The 22,420-nt window shown below is 35.8% G+C and overlaps 3 protein-coding genes across 3 annotated transcripts; 2 read left to right on the top strand and 1 right to left on the bottom strand.

Moving 5' to 3' along the window:
• The first annotated feature begins 902 nt into the window (after positions 1–902).
• LOC107044066 (mediator of RNA polymerase II transcription subunit 4) lies at positions 903–5,403 on the top strand. Its single transcript, XM_015265813.2, has 4 exons — positions 903–1,225; positions 2,612–3,018; positions 4,410–4,526; positions 5,074–5,403. The coding sequence occupies exons 1-4, from the start codon at positions 1,158–1,160 to the stop codon at positions 5,241–5,243; spliced, it is 762 nt and encodes a 253-aa protein (XP_015121299.1). The 5' UTR covers positions 903–1,157; the 3' UTR covers positions 5,244–5,403.
• On the bottom strand, positions 4,550–12,563 carry LOC107044058 (germinal-center associated nuclear protein). Its single transcript, XM_015265806.2, has 7 exons — positions 12,256–12,563; positions 10,496–10,690; positions 9,371–9,532; positions 8,396–8,614; positions 7,921–8,061; positions 6,234–6,423; positions 4,550–5,396 (listed from the first exon to the last, which is right to left on the bottom strand). Exons 1-7 carry the CDS (start codon positions 12,312–12,314, stop codon positions 5,328–5,330), a joined length of 1,035 nt encoding a protein of 344 aa, XP_015121292.1. The 5' UTR covers positions 12,315–12,563; the 3' UTR covers positions 4,550–5,327.
• An 85-nt stretch (positions 12,564–12,648) lies between these two features.
• LOC107044048 (GATOR complex protein MIOS-B) lies at positions 12,649–21,014 on the top strand. Its single transcript, XM_015265798.1, has 3 exons — positions 12,649–12,804; positions 16,717–18,691; positions 20,007–21,014. Exons 1-3 carry the CDS (start codon positions 12,672–12,674, stop codon positions 20,626–20,628), a joined length of 2,730 nt encoding a protein of 909 aa, XP_015121284.1. The 5' UTR covers positions 12,649–12,671; the 3' UTR covers positions 20,629–21,014.
• Positions 21,015–22,420: the final 1,406 nt, after the last annotated feature.

Here is a 22,420-nt window from a genome sequence, read left to right as displayed (position 1 = left end):
CGTTGGCCTCCGAGCCGTAGGCGAGGACTGGCCAACCACACGAGTAAAAAAACCCCATCGCAACAGCCCAGGAACAATATTTTTCTGTAGTGATTTTCAAGTTTTCGAGTTTGGCAAGTATGTAATACCAATTCCCAGACGAGAAATCGTGAGAAGCAGTACAGAAAACACCATTTATGCTTAAAAAACAAAAATTCGCGTTTTTTATGAGACGCCAAACACGGCACGTGATAGAGATGTTAACGTTCCTAGTATGTCTGAACTGAAACAAATGACGTGGCAACAGCGCGGTTAAAAACCGGCTAATACACGAGTCCCCTGGCTCCGGGCGGCGAGGCGCCGCGGTTTCTTACCAGTCTCACTAAATTATTATTTTTCATGGTATTCATGGGGTTTTCAAGGGATAGGAATCTTACCCGTTCATTCTAGAGGGTTTGAAGTAGGCGTTGTAATTTTTATAAATTTTTTCATACATAATTTTGCATGCAACAAGAAAAAATCGAGAAAAGGCGGCGCTTTGCTCATTGAGCCAGTTGAGGAGGGTTAAAGATGGGAATTTATATAGCATTCCACATCTTTGTAGCGTCATAGAAACTGATTGGATGGGATTTGGCTGAAGGAGGGGAACCGGGATTATTCTCAATATGAATGACCAGGAAATTTTTTTGTTCTGAAAAAATGGATAGTTCAGACCGGGGTTTGAACCTGGGACCTTCATTTGTAGTAAGAATATTTGTCACATGACCGTCATTTTTGGTCATATAACACCATTTTAAAAGTGACGGTTATTTTGCATCTATAGCGGCGCGCCTACATTTTGCAGTGAAAAGAATTTGAAATCCTCGAACACCATTGGTGCATTTCAACCTGCGCAGAAAACATTCAAAAATAAGCGCGTGCGCAGAATGAAGTGTTGTTGATAAACAGTCGAGAAACTAGTCCTCCGCGAAGTGTTATTTTAGAACATCTCATGTGAAAACATATCTGTGCAGCCCATTTGGTGTGATAATTAACTATTTGTGATATTTCGGTGGAAGTTTAGTCATTGTTGACCGTTGACTCCAGTAAACTGAGTGAATCTGAAAGCTAACCTAGAATCTTCTGCAACTCCTCACTGAAGAAACGATCAGGACTCTCTGTTTGATAATTAGAGCACAATGACAACCAACAGAAGCACCAGGGAAATTTTATTATCACTCGTTGATGATATTGAATTGATAGCCAAGTAAGATTGACATTTAATTGCACTCGGAATACATACGATTCGATAACTGACAAGAGAAGACTACATTCTTTTCATAAACTCATTTTTTTTCTACTCGTTTTGAAGTGTAGTCCTTCACTCAATGGATTTTAGATATTCGTAATGTGTCATGTGACGCTTTTGTACTCTCGCAATAATTTAACGTGATCACATAGGTGTCAACAGTGCTTCAAATATTGAATGGCTGAAGCCAAAATGGATTTTACTTTCATTTTATGAAGACCCCGCAGCTCTACGTAAATTGTCTATGCAGAATCAAAATTATTTAAGTATGAAACAATTTAATAGAATAACTTGATGTTTTCCCTGAGAAATTCCGTTCAATTTGTATTGGAAATCTAAGAATTCTATTGGAGTTCTATTAGAATTCAGTTGAAAAATTCCTTTTATCCGTTTTTTACGACAAATCGGCTAAAAATTGGGCTGTTTCTATTCGATTTTACTTGAAATAATTTTTTCTGCTAATTAAAACATTCTTGAAGGTATGGAAGCAACCATATCCCCATTTAGGTGATTCTTTTATTTTAGATCCTACCACCACGGACGAAAAAATTTAATAGAAAAACCTATGGAATTCGTTAGAAAATTCTATTGAATTTCTATTGAACTGTTCTATTAGTTTTTGGCCGATTGTATTGAAATATTCAATAGAAAATATTCAGTAGAAAAAGTCAATAGAATTCAATTTTTCTATATAACTTATTCTATTGAGATATTTTCTATAGAATTTCCTCGGTTCAAATTTTCTAAGTTTTTTCGTTTGATTTTCTTGATGAGAAGAAAAGAAAAATAGAATGAAAAAACCTTAGAAAATTTGAGTCGAGCAAATTCTATAGAAAATATATGAAAAGAATAAGTTATATAGAAAAATTGAATTCTGTTGACTTTTTCTATTGAATGTTTTCTATTGAACATGTCAATAGAATCAGCCAAAAACTAATAAAAAGTTTAACAGAAATTCAATAGAATTTTCTAACGAATTTGATGGGTTTTTCTATTAAATTTTTTCGTGCGTGACGAAATCCCAATTTCCCTTATCCGTCCAGAAATGGTCCGTCCTGTTCGCCCTACTCTCTGTCCAATCAAAATTAGAGAATGTGAAAATTGGACGATCACAATGTTTCCATTCAAAAGCAAAACTAACACGGAAAAGGTACAGACTCCAATAGAATTCTTGTAGTAATTCAGTAGAATTTGTCAAAGAAAACGCAAAGTTCTTCTATTAATTTTTTCGTACGCGTTAACAAGCCATTCAACAATGAATTAAATTATTTCGAATAGTGGAACAAAAAGGAACTTTTCAATTGAGTTTTCTCATACGTGTCCATTCATAATTGACAATTACAGGGAGATGATTGAAAACACAATAGCCCAGAAGCATGCAAAGCTATCGACATCAGAGCACGCCCAGCTGACGGAGCTGCTCGTCTCCAAAGACCAAGAATTGAAATCAACACTAATACAATCAGCAGAGCAAGCCCAGATAAACATAAAGATGGACGCTCTGAAGGCCGAAGTGGAACGACAGGATCAAGACATTCAGCAGTTGCAGCGCCAGTTGAAAGAGGCTGAGCAGATCTTGGCAACGGCTATCTATCAAGCGAAACAAAAATTGCAGTCGATTGCACGGGCGAACAAGCGACCAGTTCCTTCTGAGGAGCTCATTAAATTTGCTCATCGAATCAGCGCTGCTAATGCTGTGTGTGCCCCTCTGACCTGGCAGCAGGGAGATCCCAGGAGGCCTTATCCAACTGGTAAATTTAATTTTAGAACACTAAAAGGCAAAATTAAAAATTTTGAATTCGTTCATACATTCTCTCAGTATTATTTCGATTCCAGTATTTTTGAGAATGAATTCATGAAAAACTTTAATGAACAGGAAAAATAAGGGGGAAATTGCTTTCGTCACAGCGTAGCCAATATACTTTTGATAAGAAATTAGCAATTTGTTTCTGACGGAATATCTGGGACGATGGATTTTAAATTTAATTACATTATATTAATCCGATAAAAATTTTCATCTCGGATTTTTATTCTTTGCTATTTTTTTTAAGGCCCGGGTATACTATCTTTCGAACGTTATTTCGATGTTTTTTTTCATCTTTCGTCATCTGAAATTGTCAATTGAGTCCTGCATCATGCAGAAGTTTTGAAAAATTAGGAATAAATAATCAAAAAAAAGTAGAAAAAATTCTTAATTTTTTTAAAGAGCATTTTTAATTTATGTTCCGAATAAGTTGAATAACAAGAAATTCAAAAATGTATCTGATTTACGGTGACAAATGGCGGCCTGTCACCCAATATCATGCAGGGGGAAGACTGGTTTATTACGGAAGAAGCTCTTTGAAAAAAGTTGTAATATTTTGGAGAATTTTTTAATCACACTTTTATCACATAAAAATGGCAGGTGACTACATACCACTGTTTTGAAAATTAAGATACCTAGCTGTCACTTCCCATGAGGAGTTAGTGTTTTGTTATCCACCATGGAAAATGACAGCTAATAGATAATTTGCCACAGCGAATCAGATATTTATAATTTCCACTTTTTCCAACTCATTCTGAATCTCAATTAAAAACGCTTTTTGAAAAAGTTCAGAATTTTTTCCATTTTTTTAATCATTCTATCATAATTTGTGGGAATTTCTACATGATGTACCACTCAATTGACAATTTTGGATTACGAAAGATAAAAAAAATCCAGATAATATTCGAAAGATAGTACACCCGGGCCTTAATCAATGTATTCTATCAAAATGTGAGGATAGGAATTGAATTAATGGGTATGTGAAAAAATATATCAATTTTAAAACTTTCCGGAGAGATTGAAATATCGAAATCTTTATTTTCTTGCGATCATTATCCCAACAAAAAGCATCAATACTCTCCTTTTATTTATCATAAATATCTCATTTGAAAATGAGAAAAACTGTTCCCACAATTTGTATACTACAATGGGAATAGAATCCAATAAATTTAATTTAATCTAACCGCAAAGAAAAATTGGAAAGAAAACAAAATAAATTGGTATAATATAATATAATCTAGCGACGGGCGTGAAGCGCCCGTTCGCTAGTTCAATGAAACTCCGATAAAATTCTCATGGAAACTAAGTTTATTCATGAATTTTCGTGTTTATTCTTAGATATTGAGATGCGATTAGGATACCTGGGTCGATTAAGTGATTTACCATTGAATGGTCAGCTTCTTGGATCACATCCAGGGATCACGTCAGATCTTCATCGAACGGGGCACTCAACAGGTAATATAATAAGAAACTTGCAATTTACTTGAGAATTTTTTAATGAAAAATTTATAAATTTGTTTGCACAACAGTCTTACAAACAAAATCCCTGAATAATTCGCATAATTTGGAGAAAAAACCTTCGAAATCTTTTCGAAATTGTCTTGAAAAATCATTGCCTTGAAATAACTTCTATGAAATTATTTCATGAATGTTTCGTTGTCCACAGAAAACAATAATATATTCAAATGGCATTAAGAATAATTTTAATTCTTAAATTTCAGTAGCGAAGTGGTAAAATGGTTCAAGTGAATTTTGACTATTGGTCAGTTTTCAGTGAATATCTCGGGATCTAAGGCAGATAGCATAATTTTTGTTACAGCCTTTTTTGCAGAGCGGATTAAGATCTACAAAAAATGTTATTAGAAAAATTTATCCATCTTCCTCAGATTTGAAGATATTCTTCGAAAACTCAGCTAAGAACTAAATCAACTTAAATCTTTTTACCGTTTCGCTACTGAGTTTTTTTCATCAAGACTAATTTTTATTTCAAAAATATTTTCAGAGCCACCAGCATCGTCAGCGAATCAATTTGCATGGCATCCGTCCGGTGAGATTCACATGTCAATGGGTGGACAAGGAAGTGTCGCCATGAACACCCATAAGCAAGAAAATGAGGATGTTGAAGTCATGTCGACTGATTCCTCCAGCAGTTCATCCAGTGACTCCCAATAAAGATCAATCTCATTCAACTGGTGTAAAGTAGGATCTGTTTTTTATTTAATATTCCCCTCGTCCCTCTGATCTCATGCTCTCGATCTAGTTGAGAATGATTTTGGGTAGAAATAAGTGCAGCATTTCATCGGAAAATACTTTCTGGGGATTTCTCTGGAATTGAAAAATGGAATTTTGTAATAAAATGATTTTTTATATTATATGTAACTGGTTGATATTTAATTCGTGCCTTCTCATCAGTTAGCACCAGGGGAATTTGTTATTTTTATTTTCTATTCATGACGTTTACTTCAACTCGCAACAGATATCAACAGATTTTTTTTAATTCTATTGAGATTTAGATTATTTAGATTTCGATTTAGATTATTTCATCTTCCTCGAAGTGCTGACCAATTAAGGTCCATTAAGATTCAACATGATCTGTTTAGATTTGCAGAATAAAAGTCCTTCTGGTGATAAATAGTGTTAAAGAGAAGAAATTTTTTTTTTTTGGATTTCTATCGAAATTCTATGATGAATTCTATTAATTTTTGGCCGAATCTGTTCAAAAACTCCGCAACATTGCAGCGCGTTTTTAATAGAAAATTTCCAATAAACTATTTTATCGAAAGAGTCAACAGATTTTAATCTTTCTATACAACTTTTTCTATAGAGCCATTTTGTGTATGAATTTCTCGACATAAATTTCCTAAATAAATTTTCAAAAATATTGTTCACTCTATTTTGCTCTTTTCTCATAAAGAAAAAATCAAACAAAAAACGCAGAAAATTTGAGTTGAAGAATTTCTGTAGAAAATATCTCAATAAAACAAGTTGTGGAGAAGCACCAAATTCTGTTGATTTTTTATATAAAATATTTTCTACTGAAAATTTCTATTGAACGAAAAACAGAGGGAAAAATTGTGAAAAAACTAACAGAATATTCAATAGAATTTTCTCACGCATTCGTCATGCAGTATTAAATTATTAATCAGAAAACATAAGCCTTACCTCTTTCTCATGCACCTTAAATTTGCATTTTTGGAAACGAATGTTCCCATCGATGACGTCCAATCCAAAATGCCTGCACTCTTTATGCAATTGTTCCTTACTCTTGAATAGTAAAATTTTCCTGAGATCGTCTCCAGGGTAACACAATTGAGCACTGTTATATGCAGAACTCATTACTTGGAGAGTATCACTGGAAAAAATAAAGTTCTCACGATTTATGTATTTAATAATTTGAGGAGGATTTTCCCAACTAAAATATTCAAAAAGTTCAACAATATAAATTTTTTTCAACAGCATCACTCGATTCTATAAAAAATTGACATAAGGCCAGGGTGTACTATCTTTCGAATGTTATCTGAATTTTTTTTATCTTTCGTAATCCAAAATTGTCAATTGAGCGGTACATCACGTAGAAATTCCCAAAAATTATGATAGAATGATGAAAAAAATGGAAAAAATGTTTAACTCTTTCAAAGAGCGTTTTTAATTAAGATTCAGAATGAGTTGAAAAAAGTGGAAATTACAAATATCTGATTGGCTGTGGCAAATTATCTATTAGCTGTCATTTTCCATGGTGGATAACAAAACACTAACTCCTCATGGTAAGTAACAGCTAGGTATCTCAATTTTCAAAACAGTGGTATGTAGTCATCTCCCATTTTTATGTGATAAAAGTGTGATTAAAAAATTCTCCAAAATATTACAACTTTTTTCAAAGAGCCTTTTCCGTAATAAATGTCTCTGTGCAGTGTGGGAAAAGATTTATGAAATCAGTCTTCTCCCTGCAGGATATTGGGCGACAGGCCGCCATTTGTCACCGTAAATCAGATACATTTTTCAATTTCTTGTTATTCAACTTATTCTGAATATAAATTAAAAATGCTGTTTGAAAAAATTAAGAATTTTATCTACTTTTTTAAAATTATTCATTCATAATTTTGCAAAACTTCTGCATGATGCAGGACTTAATTGACAATTTCAGATGACGAAAGATGAAAAAAAAACATCGAGATAATGTTCAAAAGATAGTACACCCGGGCCTTAAATAAAAACCTAGGTTGTCTCCAAGAAATTTTATTGGAACTCTATAGCTATTTTATTGAAGTTCTCTGAGAATTCTATTGAAAAATGCTATTTTATTAAAAATTATGCAACTCCCCCGTGCGTTTCTGAATAGTTATTTTTTTCTAAAAAAAAAGTCTTTAGATGTTGATTTTTTTACAACTCATTTTGCTGTGATTTTTTCATTAAGAATTCGTGGGCATGAATTTACTTTGTTTTTTCTTTGATTTCATGATGAGAAAAAACATTAAAATACAACAGAAAAAGCTTAGAAAATTTACACCCAAGAATTCCTATGGAGTAACCAAAATGTATAGATTTTTTCTGTTGAATATCTTTTAACAAAATGTCACGGTAAAGTTGTATACACTTCAATAGAATTGATAGAAAAAACAAATAAAATTCCTAAATAGAATTCTAATAGAACTCCAATAGAATTCTTATAGAGTTCCAACAGAAATTCAATAATTTTTTTCGAGAAAAACGCAAGTTATTTCTATAGAATTTTTTAAATTCGTGTCCAATTTCTGAATTTATTTTCTCGATATTTGATTTGGAATTTTAGGTTGAAACGAAATAAAAAAATTATTAGGTCACAATTTAAATTGTTCTGCAGTATAATTACCGTCTTATCCGTGGTAAATTCGACATTGCTGCCATTGCTAATAGAGGAGGTAGTTTAACCATAGTACGACATACTTGCACGTAATTCCTTAGGTACCAGGCGAGAGATATCTTCAACGCCATTTGCATAGTGGGGGAATTCCTGAAGACAAAAAAGCATTCCGCTATTGAAAATTTTTGTGGAAAGTAGGGGAAAGTTCATGTAAATATCCTAATAATTCAGTAGCGAAACGGTAAAACGGTTCAAGTCGATTTTAACTATTGGCCAGTATTCAATGAATACCTCGAAATCTAAGGAAGATAGCAAAATTTTTGTTATAACCTTTTTTATAGCCCTCAATTCGCTCTAGAAAAAAGTCATTACGAAAATTTCGTTATCTCCAATAGATTTGGAGATATTTCTCGTAAACTCAGCTAAGGGCTAAGTTGACTTAAACCGTTTTACCGCTTCGCTATTGAATTGTTACTGATGATACCTATATTCTAATGGAAGACTCAATGCTCTCTCGATTGCTGCACACTCCCCCAGATACAGCAGGACATACAGCGTTTCGATCTGCGCTCTGTTGCTACAAAAAAAATTCTTTGGCTCATAGTCTCGTTCATCGTAACTAACAAGGAGTTCCTTGATGCATTCTAATAAATGCTGATTGTTGAATTTAGGGACGAATTCCTCAAGACTTCTATCACACAATCTGAAAAATTTATCAAAACGAGGTATTTAAAAAATTTAAAAAATTTAAACCTAGTGCATTCGCTAGGAAGTTATGTTAGACTTCTGTTGAAAATTATACGAATTATTTTTCTACGAGTTTTTATGATAATGCAGAAAAGCAAAAGAATTTATAAACTCCATTGGAAATTCCATTGATATTTCGTCAATTCTATTGAACCATTCCACAGCTTTTCTACATGTTTTTTTTTCAATAGAAAATGTTCAACAGAAATTGTCGTATAGATAAAATAAATAGAATTTGATCTTCCTATACAATTTATTCTATTGAGATATTTTTTATAGAAATTTTTCGACATAAATTTCCCCTTTTTTCCCCTCTATTTCTCCCTCTAATGGAAAAAATTACACAAAAAAACTTGGAAATTTTAAAACGGCGAATTTATATGAAAAATATCTCAACAGAATATGTTGCATAGGAATTGTAATCAAATTCTATTGATTTTTACACTGAAAAATTTTCTACTAAACATTTTTATTGAAAAAAATGCAGTGCGAAATTTTTCAATAGAACTTGAACAAAAGTAATAGTAATCATCAGAAGATCTATAGAAATCCCGATTAATTTTTTTTGTTCTTTGGAAAAATGAAAGCTATAGGAAAATTATTAACGAAATGTTTCCAATCTCCTTTGAATTTCGTGGGGCTCAATAGGAAGTAAAGTCCAATTACGAATTAAATTGATTCATTCATTTGTACTTTAGTACTGAATACAAACCTTTGAGCAGCATAAACATGAAACCTGACTATTGGTTCCAGAATTTTGACAGTTATGACGACATCCAGCCTCTGGACAGTCAGATCCTGCCTGACTGCCCTCAGGCGATCGAATATGAAATCGTATATGACTGTCCAATCAACATCTGAACGAGTGGCAATTCTGAAATAGTAGTTAATAGACGATGAACGGATTTAACTTCTCTCTTGCAACTCTGCACGTTTGGAAAAAATTGCAGGCGGCTGCATCTTCGATACAACTGTAAACTTTCGTGGATACGTCCATGGTCTTTCCTTTTTTCTCGAATTTCCTAGAAACTCCCTGACGTTCCTCGAAATTTCTAGAAACTCCTTGAATTCTCTCAAATTTTCTGGGAACTCCTTGAGTTCCCTCGATTTTTCTAGAAACTCCCTGAATTTTCTCGAAATTTCTAGAAACTCCTTGAATTTTTTCGAAATTTCAAGAAACTTCTCGAATTACCTTGAAATGGCTAGAATTTTCTAGAATTATGATAGATGCGCGGACGAAAAAATTGAATAGAAAAACCTATCGAATTCGTTAGAAAATTCTATTGAATTTCTATTGAACTGTTCTATTAGTTTTTGGCCGACTCTATTAAAATGTTCAATAGAAAATATTGAGTAGAAAAAGTCAATAGAATTAAATTTTTCTATGTAACTTATTCTATTGAGATATTTTCTATAGAATTTCCTCGGCTCAAATTTTCTAAGTTTTTTCGTTTGATTTTCTTGATGAGAAGAAAAGAAAAATAGAATGAAAAAAACTTAGAAAATTTGAGTCGAGCAAATTCTATAGAAAATATATGAAAAGAATAAAAATCGAATTCTGTCAACTTTTTCTATTGAATGTTTTTTATTGAACATGTCAACAGAATCAGCCAAAAACTAATAGAAAGTTTAATAGAAATTTAATAGAATTTTCTAACAAATTCGATAGGTTTTTCTATTAACTTTTTTCGTCCGTGTGACGCTGCACATAAGTTGCCCAGAATGACCCCCAATATTGAAACCATAGACGTATCCACGTCAAAAGATTGTTTAGCAAAACGTTAGGTTTTTCTATGAAATAGCTGCATCAATTATAACAAAAGAAAAAATTACATACTCCGTGAATAAGTATTTAACGGTGGAGAGTAGAACTGGCCCCGGCCTCAACTGGTTCAAGTCATGTATCATAAACTTTCCAGGGCCTGATCTACTGTAACATTTTATAATCTTCTCAGGGTCAGCCTTAGGTCTCTTCAGATTATTCTGGGACGCATCAATTTCGAATGAATGTAGTAATCCTTCCTTTTCCCGACTGAAATGAGTCACGAACCGTTTGATTATTCGGTGTCAGTCTGTCAGGAGCTATTCTAAGCTGCTTTAAGAAGGTCCATTTGCACGTATAAAAAAAATTTAACAGGCAAAGAACGACTATTCGACGCAATTCAAGCGAAAAAAATTTATTTTCATTAAATTTTGTTTATCATCTTTTTTTATTACTGGGAGTACTGATGAGAATAATAATTTTCTATTCGTCTTATAATTCAATTGATAATAATTCACTTTTCTTTTTTCATTCGACAGAAAGGTAAATGTTAAGAAAGAGGACCCCACCACCAAAATTTTTGAAAATTTAACCATAGGATCGGTGGTGGGGCCCTCTTTCTTAACATTTATCCATTTGAAAAAACCATCAGAAAGCTCACTTTCAGGAAAATTCATGAAAAATTTAAAAGTTTCAACAATCATCATAAAAATAAAATCAACCAATATAGCTATCGTAATCATCTTTCAACTTCAACTTAATGGCATTAAAAAAACATTTTAAGCTATGATTGAATTAATTTGAAGCATGATATTCAAAGAAATCCCTGGCATTCTGATTTTCAAAAAATACAAAATTTTTGAAAATATTCAAATAAATCAAAATAACGATTATGACTATCGTCTTCATCTTCGAACTCGGTCAAAGGGACATCCAAACAAATTTTTTAAGCCATCATTCAATCAATTCAGAACATTTTTTTTAGTTATCTTGGGACAACCGATTTGAAAAATCGAAAATTTAAAAAATAATAAATGGACTGAATTTTAATTAATATCGATGGAAGGGGCTCAACAATACCTACTTTTGAGAAAAAGGTATGATTTAATTCCATGGATTCATTAGCGAAGAATTGAAGGCAAACTTTACCACACACATAGGGGAGAGTGGGGTAAAATGGACACTTTAGACTTTTGTTTTAATTACTCATAACTCAGAAACAAATTTATCAATTGAGCTCAGTTTAAGCTCATCACAAAGGGAAAGAATTGTTCTTCGCAATGAAAAAAGGATTATTAAATTTTATCAACATTTCAACGCGTCATTAACATTTAAAAAAAAGTCAAAAGTGTCCATTTTACCCCAACCTCCCCTACGGACACGATCTAAAACTTGCATTTTCGAACTTTTTGGCTCATAACAGGTCGATATAACACAAAAAATCCTAAACTTCAATGATTGAATGATGAAATGAAAAACTTGAACGATTACCGAAACTTAGAAAATCCCTGATAGATCAAACCCAGAGTTAATTCTGGGTCAAATCTGGGTTTGATTCATCAGGGATTTGAACTGATTTAAATTTTATAAATTCTTTAGAAAATATCTCAATAAAAAAAGTTGTGTAAAAAAATCTAATTCTATTAACTTTTTCTACAGAATATTTTCTACTCAACAAATCAATAGAATCGGCCAAAAACAAATTTAAAAAAAGAAAGTTCAATAGAAATCCAATTATCTATATACCGAATTCGCTCGGTTTATCTATTAAATTTTTTGTGCGTGTGACCTCACCTTCCCCTCTTTGACTTTTAATTAATATCTTTGATACTTACAACCGTCGCTCCTCATCAGGGCACATCAACGAACACGTCCCCAGGATCGAGCCTGACATGATCTCCCCAAACAATTCCCTTATGCACAAATAAACATGCAAAGGTGCTTCAACTTAAAATGATTTACATACTATAACCGATGTAAATAAAGAACTCTCCGTTTCCCTCCTTCAAGTTCTATAAAATCTCTATAATTATGGAATTTCAGTAGGCGGTTATCACATGGCATGTGACAAAACCCCCACAGCACCAGAAAAATCCAGGCAATAAAGCAGAATAAAGTTTGTTATTGTTTGGGAGACGTTGAGTATCAGGTGGTCAGTTCTCACACTAACGGCGCTGTCTTCCTCCCCTTCGCATTTTGTAAACACGTACATAACCTCGTCCCATCATTGTTGCTGTTGATCATCACTCTGATGATGACAACTATCAACAGCCCCAAGTTGGAGGTGCAGTGGTCCCCGGTTCATCACAACAAATTTATAACCTGGGGAACCGAGATATGCCTCTACGAAGTTGGACAGATCAAGGACATCGTGCGATCCTCATGTAAGCACATTTAATAAAAATCGAGAAAGTTTAATATAGAATATCCTAGCTTTTTACGAAATTCTGCTGAATTACTGTTAGAGTTCTATTAGAAAATTCTGGAACGGAAGGTATGGCAAAATGGATACTTCAGAGGTATTTTTTAATATTTAAGGGAGAGTGGGGTAAAACGGCCTCTTTTGACTTTTTTTTGTGATACTCATAACTCAGAAACAAATTCATTAATTGTGATCAGTCTAGGCTCATTCTAAAGGGGAAGAAGTGTAGTTTCCATGAAAAAAAAATGATCCCATTTTATTTAAAATTGAATGAGCTAACATTTTTGAAAAAATCAAAAGGGGCCGTTTTACTCCACTCTCTCCTATAAATGAGGAATAAATTGATCACTTGAGCTCAGTCTGGGCTCATCACAAGGAGACATGCATTAAAAAATTGAATAGAAAACCTAGCGAATTCGCTAGAAAATTTTATAGAAATTCTAAAGGAATTCTATGGGATTTCAATAGGATTTCTATTGGAATTCTATTGAAAAATTCTATTTGTTTTTTGCGCTGATTCTATCGGATATTCGATAAGAAAAAGTCAATAGATTTCGAATTTCTGTTGGAAATTTTCTATTAGAATTATTGGGCACAATTTTTCTAAGTTTTTTCCGCTGGATTTTGTTTTGTTTTGCATTGCAGAAGTGGGAAAAACTTAGAAAATCGATGTCCAAGCATTCTTATAGAAAAAATCTTAAGAGAAAAATTCAAACAGAAATTTGAAATCTATTGATTTTATTTTTTATTTATTGACCTTTTTCTTTTTTCGAATGTCCAATAGAATCGGCGCAACAAACAGAATATCTCAATAGAATTCCAATAAAAATCCTATAGGAACCCCATAGAATTTCTGTAGAATTGCAATAGTTTTTCAACGAATTCGCTAGGTTTTCTCTTGAAGTTTTTCATGCGTGAAAAAAAGTGAACTCTTCAAAATTTCAAGTCATCATCTCCATCCTGCTTTCAAATGAAAGCATTGTAATCATCCAATTTTCACATTTTTCAATTTTGCTTGGAAATTATGTAGAATGGCCTGAAACGTAAAAATACGAAGTTTGGCGATCATGTCTGTATGACAACTTTTAGAAGATTGGGTAATTAAGTGGGTAAAATAATTTCAAAAAATCAGAAAATTTGTCAGATCATAGGTCTCAATGAGGACTAGGGTAAACTGCCCAGTAGATAGACGTTTGTTTTTTAGCAATTGAAAAAAAAATTGATCGAAAAACAATCGTCACTCATGGGTTAAAAATCACAACAGTTAGTGAAAATTCAAAGCAACAATTCACATTTCAGTATTTTTTTTGCGTAATTTTCTATCCAAAAGTAGCTCATCCATCTATAAGGCACACGGAGAGAAATATTCAATAAAAATTACCAGAAAAAAGATGTAAAAATGACGTTTCGAAACGTAATCTGGGAGCGAAGTAAAATTCAATAAAAAGTGTCAATCGTCACGTAAATTCTACGATCTGTTACGTAAAAATTACTCATCCTTCCGACGCCTCAGGGCTAGCCATAAGTCACCGTGAGGGGGAGATTTTAACACGTTCCGTAATTTTTCCGGAATTTTTCGTAAAAATTCTTAAACATCCAAGAATTTTCATGTTCTGAGGCATAATAAGTCTTGAAGTTTCTATTAGATTTTACAACTTCCAGAAAAATTACGTGACTTTTTCGTATTTTTTTGGTGACAGACCTGAAAATTTACTGAATGTTTCAGATTTATTCTCTTATATTCCTATAGAAATTCACTGAAAACGATTCTCGCTTGCGGATTACGTGAAATGTTCCGTAATTTTTCTTGAATATTTCTCTCCATGCACTGTCCATCTACTGGGTAGCTTACCCTAACTCTGTAAAAAATTTCAGCCCGGTCGATCTAATAGTTTTTGCGAAAAATTAACTCGTTTTTAAATAGTTTTCCGCAAATATCTTCAAAACTAGTGGACCGATTTCGATTTTTTTTGTTTTCAAAATATTTGTTTCGATGCCTTCTATCGAAATCAATCAAAACATACACCCGTTCATACAAAGTTTTCCAGATATTCCCATTTGTGTGTTTTATCATAAAAAACTTCGTAATCACCCGCAAAAAAAGTTAATAGACAAACCTAGCGAATTCGCTGGACTATTGTATTGAATTCCTATTAGTTTTCGGCCGATTCTCTTCGCATTCCCGATGTTCCTCTCTGTCTTTCCCATTCCTGCGGGGGCCATTGCCATCCTCCAACATTTTAACTCTCCCTCCTCTCGCCGCCACTTTCAATTTCCAGCCCTTTTTGATCAATTTATTCATCTCAATGTCTTCTTCAGTCAAGATTTGCACGGCCATACCACCAAAATAACTTTTAGAAAAATTCTCAAGTGTCCATTTTGTCCCATTGTCCCCTGAAAAATATGTGACTTTCCCTTGCGTTTTTCAATAGATATTTATTTATAGAAAAAAAATATACAGATGTTGATTTTTCCATATAACTCATTCTACCGGAATTATTCCTATGAGAATTCTCGAACAAGAATTTTCTAAGTGTTTTCTTCTTAGATTTCATCATGCGAAACAAATGAAAATACAGTCGAGTCTTTATATAAGATACCTCTCTATAAGATACCTATGGCCTCGATCATTTTTCAACAAGAAAATAGTGATTATAAGGATTAAATGGGGTTAAGGGTCACACCTGAGGGACGAACGAAGTGTTCATAAGGGTCAAATGAACTTAAGGGTCAACAGTTCAAACGTGAGAGTCAAGTGAAGTAATCAGAAGGGTTAAACGATCCCAAGGGTCACCTCTTTTCTTCGACGCTGTAATTATCAAAATGATGACGCAGAATTATCTTGATAGAATAAAGCCTAATTAAAATTCAATTAATTTACGTACTTTCAATAATTTGTACTTCAGCTGTCCAGAAGTAATTATTCTCAAGTCCTCCAACATCAGCTGCCATTCTATCACGCTGGGTTATTTTTAGAGAGAAAAGCTAACGCGGGCTATACGAATTCAAAACATTAAACTCGTATAAATTGATTAGTTAACAATATCCATTCAGTAAAAATGAATATTTCAAACCACTGATCCCTATTTTCCTCCTCTCTATAAGTGCGCTTAGTGGGGTGTGACGTGAGAGGTTTTCTACCTCCCTTAATTGAGTCACCAGTCGACTCAAAAACTTTTGCTCAACTAGCTACGGTCAGAGCTCACGCGGATTTCTCTCAAGATCTAACGTGACGCGACTAGGATAGGATTTGATTAGGTATTCTTCGTATAAAACAATCGAGCACCACTGTTACATTAATAATTGACAGTATATTGAATAGATAGGTAAAGTATAAAATCAACTGTTAAATGGGTTCGGTTTCGACGCGGATCTACTATAGATTTTTGGCTAGGAGAGGACGTCCGTCCATCTTCAACTCCTGCCGTACTCTGCCCTATTCCAGAGCTTCAAAGTCGTTGCTGGCCGAAAATGCTAAATAAGTGTTCTCACGGTTTTTCTAACTAACACGGCCATATGTCCATCACTGACAATGGCTAAGACAATCAAACAGCTCCATTCTGAGAAGCTGGACTCAGGTGTCACCGTGAGACTGCTTATTGAGCATTTGGGACTTTTTCTATCTAGAAAATATTAATTGAATAAAATCGACGTGTGAATATCTCCACACGTCACAGGGGGTATACGAAATCCCAGAATTCCACTCTCCTACTATCCCTAAGGTATCTTATATAAAGCCTTGATTATACAACGGAAAAAGCTGGGAAAATTTACGCCCCCGAATTTCTATAGAAAAATAAAAATCGATAATCTATATTCCTATAAAACACCCCCCCCCCTCCACCAATTCAATTAAACTCCCGCCTCCCCCCAGGCAAACGAATCTCCGAGAGGACAGTGGCCCACCAGTTGGCCACAAACTCGAGCCACCCCTACGTCCGCTGCGTGGACATTTACCCCCAGCCCAACCCCGACATTCTCCTCGCCGTGGGCCTAGCCAACGGTAAAGTGGTCCTCACGACCTTCGGTCCCACGGCCTTCGACGCCCTGAGCCTCACCGGCAAAGAGCTTCCTCCAAAACACGCGCGCCAATGCAACGCCGTCTCCTGGAACCCACTAGACCCAAACCTCCTGATCTGCGGTCTCGACAAGTACCGAACAGACCACTCGATCCTCCTCTGGGACATCGTCCGGAGTCAGAACGTCACGACCTCGGGGCTTGACCGCCAATCCCTGCACCATCACACAACGGTAAGTCAAGCGGATCACAACGCGACATTGAAACCCCTCGCCGAGGCCGGCGTCTCCGAGACAACTCACTCCCTCAGCTGGTTCCCCAACGAATCGAGATGTTGCGTAGCGGGTGTTAACAACAAGCAACTGAAGATAATCGACTTCCGGGATTCAGTCCGCGTCGTAAACTCCACCCCCACGAAATCCGTGTACAGCGTTGCGGTGAACCCCCACAACTCGTTCCACCTGGTGTCCCACGTGGAGAACCAGATTACAATCTGGGACACTAGGTACTTCGAGAAGCCCGTGCTCACCCTTCCCCAGAGCCGACCGGTGATCAAAGTCCTCTGGTGTCCCACGCGTCACAACCTCTTGGGGACCATCCAAAAGGACTCGAACGCGCTGTACCTCCACGACATCCAGCACTGCGGCAACAGCGCTGCAGCCGGAACCGCCGAGAGCGAACCCAACGGGATCGTCGTGGGATCCAGCGGGGGTGGGAGTGTCGGGGTGAACAGCGAGGAGACTGAACCCGGGGCGTTGGAGAGAACGGTCATTCCGCCCTGGACGTCGTACCCCACGAGCTTCTCGTGGCATCCGCATCACGTTAACAGGCTTCTGGCCATATCTCATCAAGGGGCTCTGAGCGACTACACGGTCTACGAGAGGATCACCATCAATTGGTCGACCAGGTCACACATCGCGTGGAACCACGCTTCGAAGGCTATCAAGTACTTGAGCAGCTCTGACAGCATTTACAGGGGATTCGACGACATCGCGATTCTCGTTAAGAAACGGGCGTTCACGGATTACGGACTTCTGCCGGAATTGTCGCAGAATGGGGAGCTGGCGGAGAATGATCAGCTGAGGAACTTGTGGCATTGGTTGTATCTCAGTCGATCGTTAGTCGAGGACGAGGTGATTCCCTCTGGGGATAACAAACATCCCGGGGTGAGGACCGTTATGAAGCTTGATGGCTTGTCCAACAGCTTCATAAAGTCGGAGTTGATTAATCGTCCGTGGACGGACATCGGGTCGACTAGTCACACAGCTAAGATCTACAAGTCTCCGGACAGGGACAAAGCCCTGCAGCTCTGTGGCTGGAGGTTTGATGTGCAAAGCAAGGAATCGGTGTTTGAGGAGAAGAATAATCTGTTCATAGAGCGGTTGGAGCGGGAGGGGAATTATGCCAGAGCCACAGCTATCTCGGTCTTCAATTTGTGCTTGAGGCAGGCTATCGAGATTCTGAATAGGGGTGCCAACAAGATGCCGGCTTCCACGAATTTGAACATCGTGGCGATGGCTTTGTCCGGGTTTTCGGAGGATCGGAACAGCATGTGGAGGGAATTGTGTCTCAAGTCTAGGGCGCAGTTGTCGGATCCTTATTTAAGGGCAACTTTTGCTTTTCTTACGGCGGATAATGACTCGTATGAGGCGGTTCTCAATGAGGGCGGGGTGGCTGTCGAGGATCGAGTGGCTTTCGCGCTCATGTTCTTGTCGGACTCGAAGTTGGCGGAGTACCTGAAGAAACTTACGGTCAAGTTGACGGAGGAGGGGGATCTGGCGGGGTTCTTGCTGACGGGGGCCACTATGGATGGGATTCAGCTGCTGAATAGGTATTTATGTGGTTTTTTACTGGAGTATCAACGGTCTAGGCGAATTATAGGGTCTAAGCGTTATAAAATATTTGCCGGGGAGTGATCACTTTGAAGAAACTTGTACAGTGGATTTCAAGGTTTCAATGCTTTAACGACTCTGAAATGTTTTTTTTGGGATTGCAAGGGATTTCATAAAATCTTTGGAAATTGTCGCATTCCAAAGGCACTCAGAGAAATTTAATACACTTTTAAACAACTAAAGTGGAGTTCCAAGATTCTGAACACATTTCAAGATATCAATGTTTCAAGAACTCTGAAATGTTTTTTGGTATTTCGAGGGATTTCATGTCATCTTCGGAAATTGTCGCAGATTTTAAAGATTTCAGAGGATTTTATAACATTTAGTAGATTTCACAGAGCTTCAAGGAAATTCAAAGATTTTCTAAGGCATTCTGAGAAATTGACTTCACTGAGAAAAAAAATTACTTTTGTCAAGGAATCATTTTCTTGGGAGAAGAATCTATTTTTTTAGGAGCGCATTCTCCTAACCAGTTTTTCCCAGGTGGTTGAAGTCCATCTCCAAATATTACCATTATGCTAAATTATAGGATGATTATGCTGTATATGATTTTGAATGAACTTCATTGACAATTATTGACATTTAGAATTATTACAAAATATTTTACGTAAAAAAATCTCAAATTTCAAAAAATCGAAAACTAATGAAGGGTGTTCATTCAAGGTCATATGTAGCATCATCATCTCATAATTAAACATAATTGTAACATTTGGAGATGGACATGGACCACCTAGGAATGACTGACTTGGAGAAGTACGCTCTTAAAAAAAAATTCTTCTCCCAAGAAAATGATTCCTTGGCAGAAGTAATTTTTTTTCTCAGTGTTCATCATTTAAAATTTAATTTATCATATACTTTCAACAACTAGAGTGGAAACCCACGATTATTCACAGTTCATACATCTCTGCATATTATGATGAATTTGAAATAAAATTTTAGGCGGGATTCTGCTGAGAATTAGAAAGCTTTCTTGCAATTTAATTCAATTTATCTGTAACCAATTCAGGTGAAAGCCTATCGAATAATAATAAAAATAACAATAATATAGAAATATTCAAACACTCAAAACATGAATTCAATGAATTAAATTAAATTAAATTGTGAAGGAATTTAAGAAATTGCTATTTTTAAATTTCTTCACAAAGATTCTGGGATTTCATACGATTGCGTAACATTCACGTTAACATCAGAGCCCTAAAATAACGCAAATAAAAAAAAAATACTTTATACATACCTCTTAACGACTTGACCCAGGTACCTGCAGATCACGGGAGACGTCCAGAGCTGCAGCTTGATAGCGATCAGAGCGTTATCCTCGAAACTCCTTCAGGAGAATCAAGTCCAAGTATGGATTGAGAGTTACAAGGGGTTGTTGGACGCCTGGAAGATGTGGAATCAGCGGGCGCAGTTTGATATTGTTATGAGATCGTCAACGAATGAGAAACCACCGCAGCAGGTTTACATTTCCTGCAATTTCTGTGGGAAGAGCATATCGGCTTTCATGCAGGGCCTCAGTCGGGCTAGGGGACCCTTCGGGAGACTGGGGAACACCTCGAATAAATTGAAGATGTCGTCTTGCCCGAGCTGCAGAAAACCACTGCCTCGGTGCGCTATTTGTCTCATGCACATGGGGACGGTCAGTGGGTTTCAGGTGAATATCACTGGGGTTGGTGGGATGGCCAGTAGGAATGATGAGGACGGGAAGCTCACGGAGTTTGGGAATTGGTTCACCTGGTGCCAGAGCTGCAGGCATGGAGGGCATACGGATCATATTACTCATTGGTTTGGGCAGCATACCGAGTGCCCGGTTACCTCTTGCACCTGCAGGTGTTTCTCGTTGGATGCGTCTCATGTCATTGGGGGGAATACATTGTGAGAAGGAAAGGGAGAGGGGGAATTGTATGATATGTATATTGGTAATAAAGTTTTTCTTGTATATTTGAGCTGTTTCTGTTCAAATAATATAGATACTTAAGAGGAATCATCTGTCATTTAACTAGAAAGTTTAGCCGTCTGTATGCCTGGCTCTTTGTAATAACCGTCCATCAGCACGCATGATAAAGTGAATTACGAGACATGAACTGTGAAAAAAATAAATCCGGATAATTGAGGAGATAATTCAGGCATTTTTCAACAATCATATCGAAATTATTTTCGTCTTCTCATCCTGTACTAGATCAAGATTATAAAAACAATTACTGCTGATTATATAAAACTGCGATTGAGAAATTACGCTAAAACCCAAATACTAGAAGCTTTAGGCTCGAGAGCGACTCTTCGACAGAAGTTAACCAAACCAATTCTGTGTTATAACGTTCAAATGTTTATGAATTTTTGAAAAATGATCATTCACATAGAATGAATTGTGCTTCTATCTAGGAAATGATTAATTGTAGGAAAAAATATAAGATCTTTTTTGTGGCTGTATAAATTTCTGACAAAAATAGTCTTTTGACATTTCGTCTCAGAATTCCTCTTTATAAAGACAGAGCAACGTTTAATGGGATGGAGGAATTGCGTGGTAATACTTAACCAGCGCATCACACGTCTTGACATGTTCTCAATATATATTTAACCCGTCAAGTACGGCGCCCATATCGCGCGGTATATCCTCATCGGCCCGCGGTCTCCCGTCTATATATGCGCATTCTCTGGTCAATATGCAATAATTTCTACACTGATGATAAAAAAATTATCCGAAAATTTAATGATAATTTTGATCTCTCACCAATAAGTTGTTCAATTACGGTATTCGTTTATACAGATTTATCTGGAATTTTTAAGACTAATTTCAGTTCGATTGTACAAACGGTTGTCAACATTGGCGATTGTCAGAAATTTGTTAATAACAAATCCGTAATTTTTTGAATCGAAATTTCGTTTGCGCTATTCGACAAAGGAATGTATAGAGTATGTTCAGTAAGAATTTCAGAATTTTTTATGAACATTAGCTCGATAAACGAGCGGTTTGAATATGCATCTGATACCGAATTCAGTTCCGTATTGTTTGTGTTTAAAAATCTTTAATATAATATTAAAAATGACTTGAAAAAAAATCGAGTCACATTGTGTTGATAATTTTATCTATTTCGTGCGGAAATTTTTAGGATTTCGATATCTACAGTAGTACGAAAGATAATGAATTTTTATTAATCACGGAAAGGGTCTATAGGACATATAGACGCCGTACTTGAAAAGTTAATGAAGGCGAAAGGAGATTTGAAGATTGAGACTTCACTTTACATCCTATAAGTCTTAAAAAATATAGTGGGTATTAAAAAGTGTACACGGAGAGAAATATTCACGAAAAATTACAGAACATTTCACGTAATTCGGAAGCGAGAATCGTTTTCAGTGAATTTCTATAGGAATATAAGAGAATAAATCTGTCACCGAAAAAATACGAAAAAGTCCCGTAATTTTTATGCAAGTAAAGTCTAACAGAAACTTCAAGACTTATTACGCCTCAGAACATGAAAATTCTTGGATGTTTAAGAATTTTTACGAAAAGTTCCGGAAAAATTACGGAACGTGTTGTTAAAATCTCCCCCTCACGGCTAGCCGTGAGGCGTCGGACGGATGAGTAATTTTTACGGAATAGATTGTAGAATTTACGTGACGATTGACACTTTTTATTGAATTTTACTTCGCTCCCAGATTACTTTTCG

Source organism: Diachasma alloeum, unplaced genomic scaffold (genome assembly GCF_001412515.2).
Source record: "Diachasma alloeum isolate Michigan unplaced genomic scaffold, Dall2.0 Dall_scaffold_00180, whole genome shotgun sequence".
NCBI classification, from domain to species: domain Eukaryota; kingdom Metazoa; phylum Arthropoda; class Insecta; order Hymenoptera; family Braconidae; genus Diachasma; species Diachasma alloeum.
The sequence above is the reverse complement of the archived record's forward strand: the minus strand, read 5'-3'. Positions and strand labels throughout refer to the sequence as shown.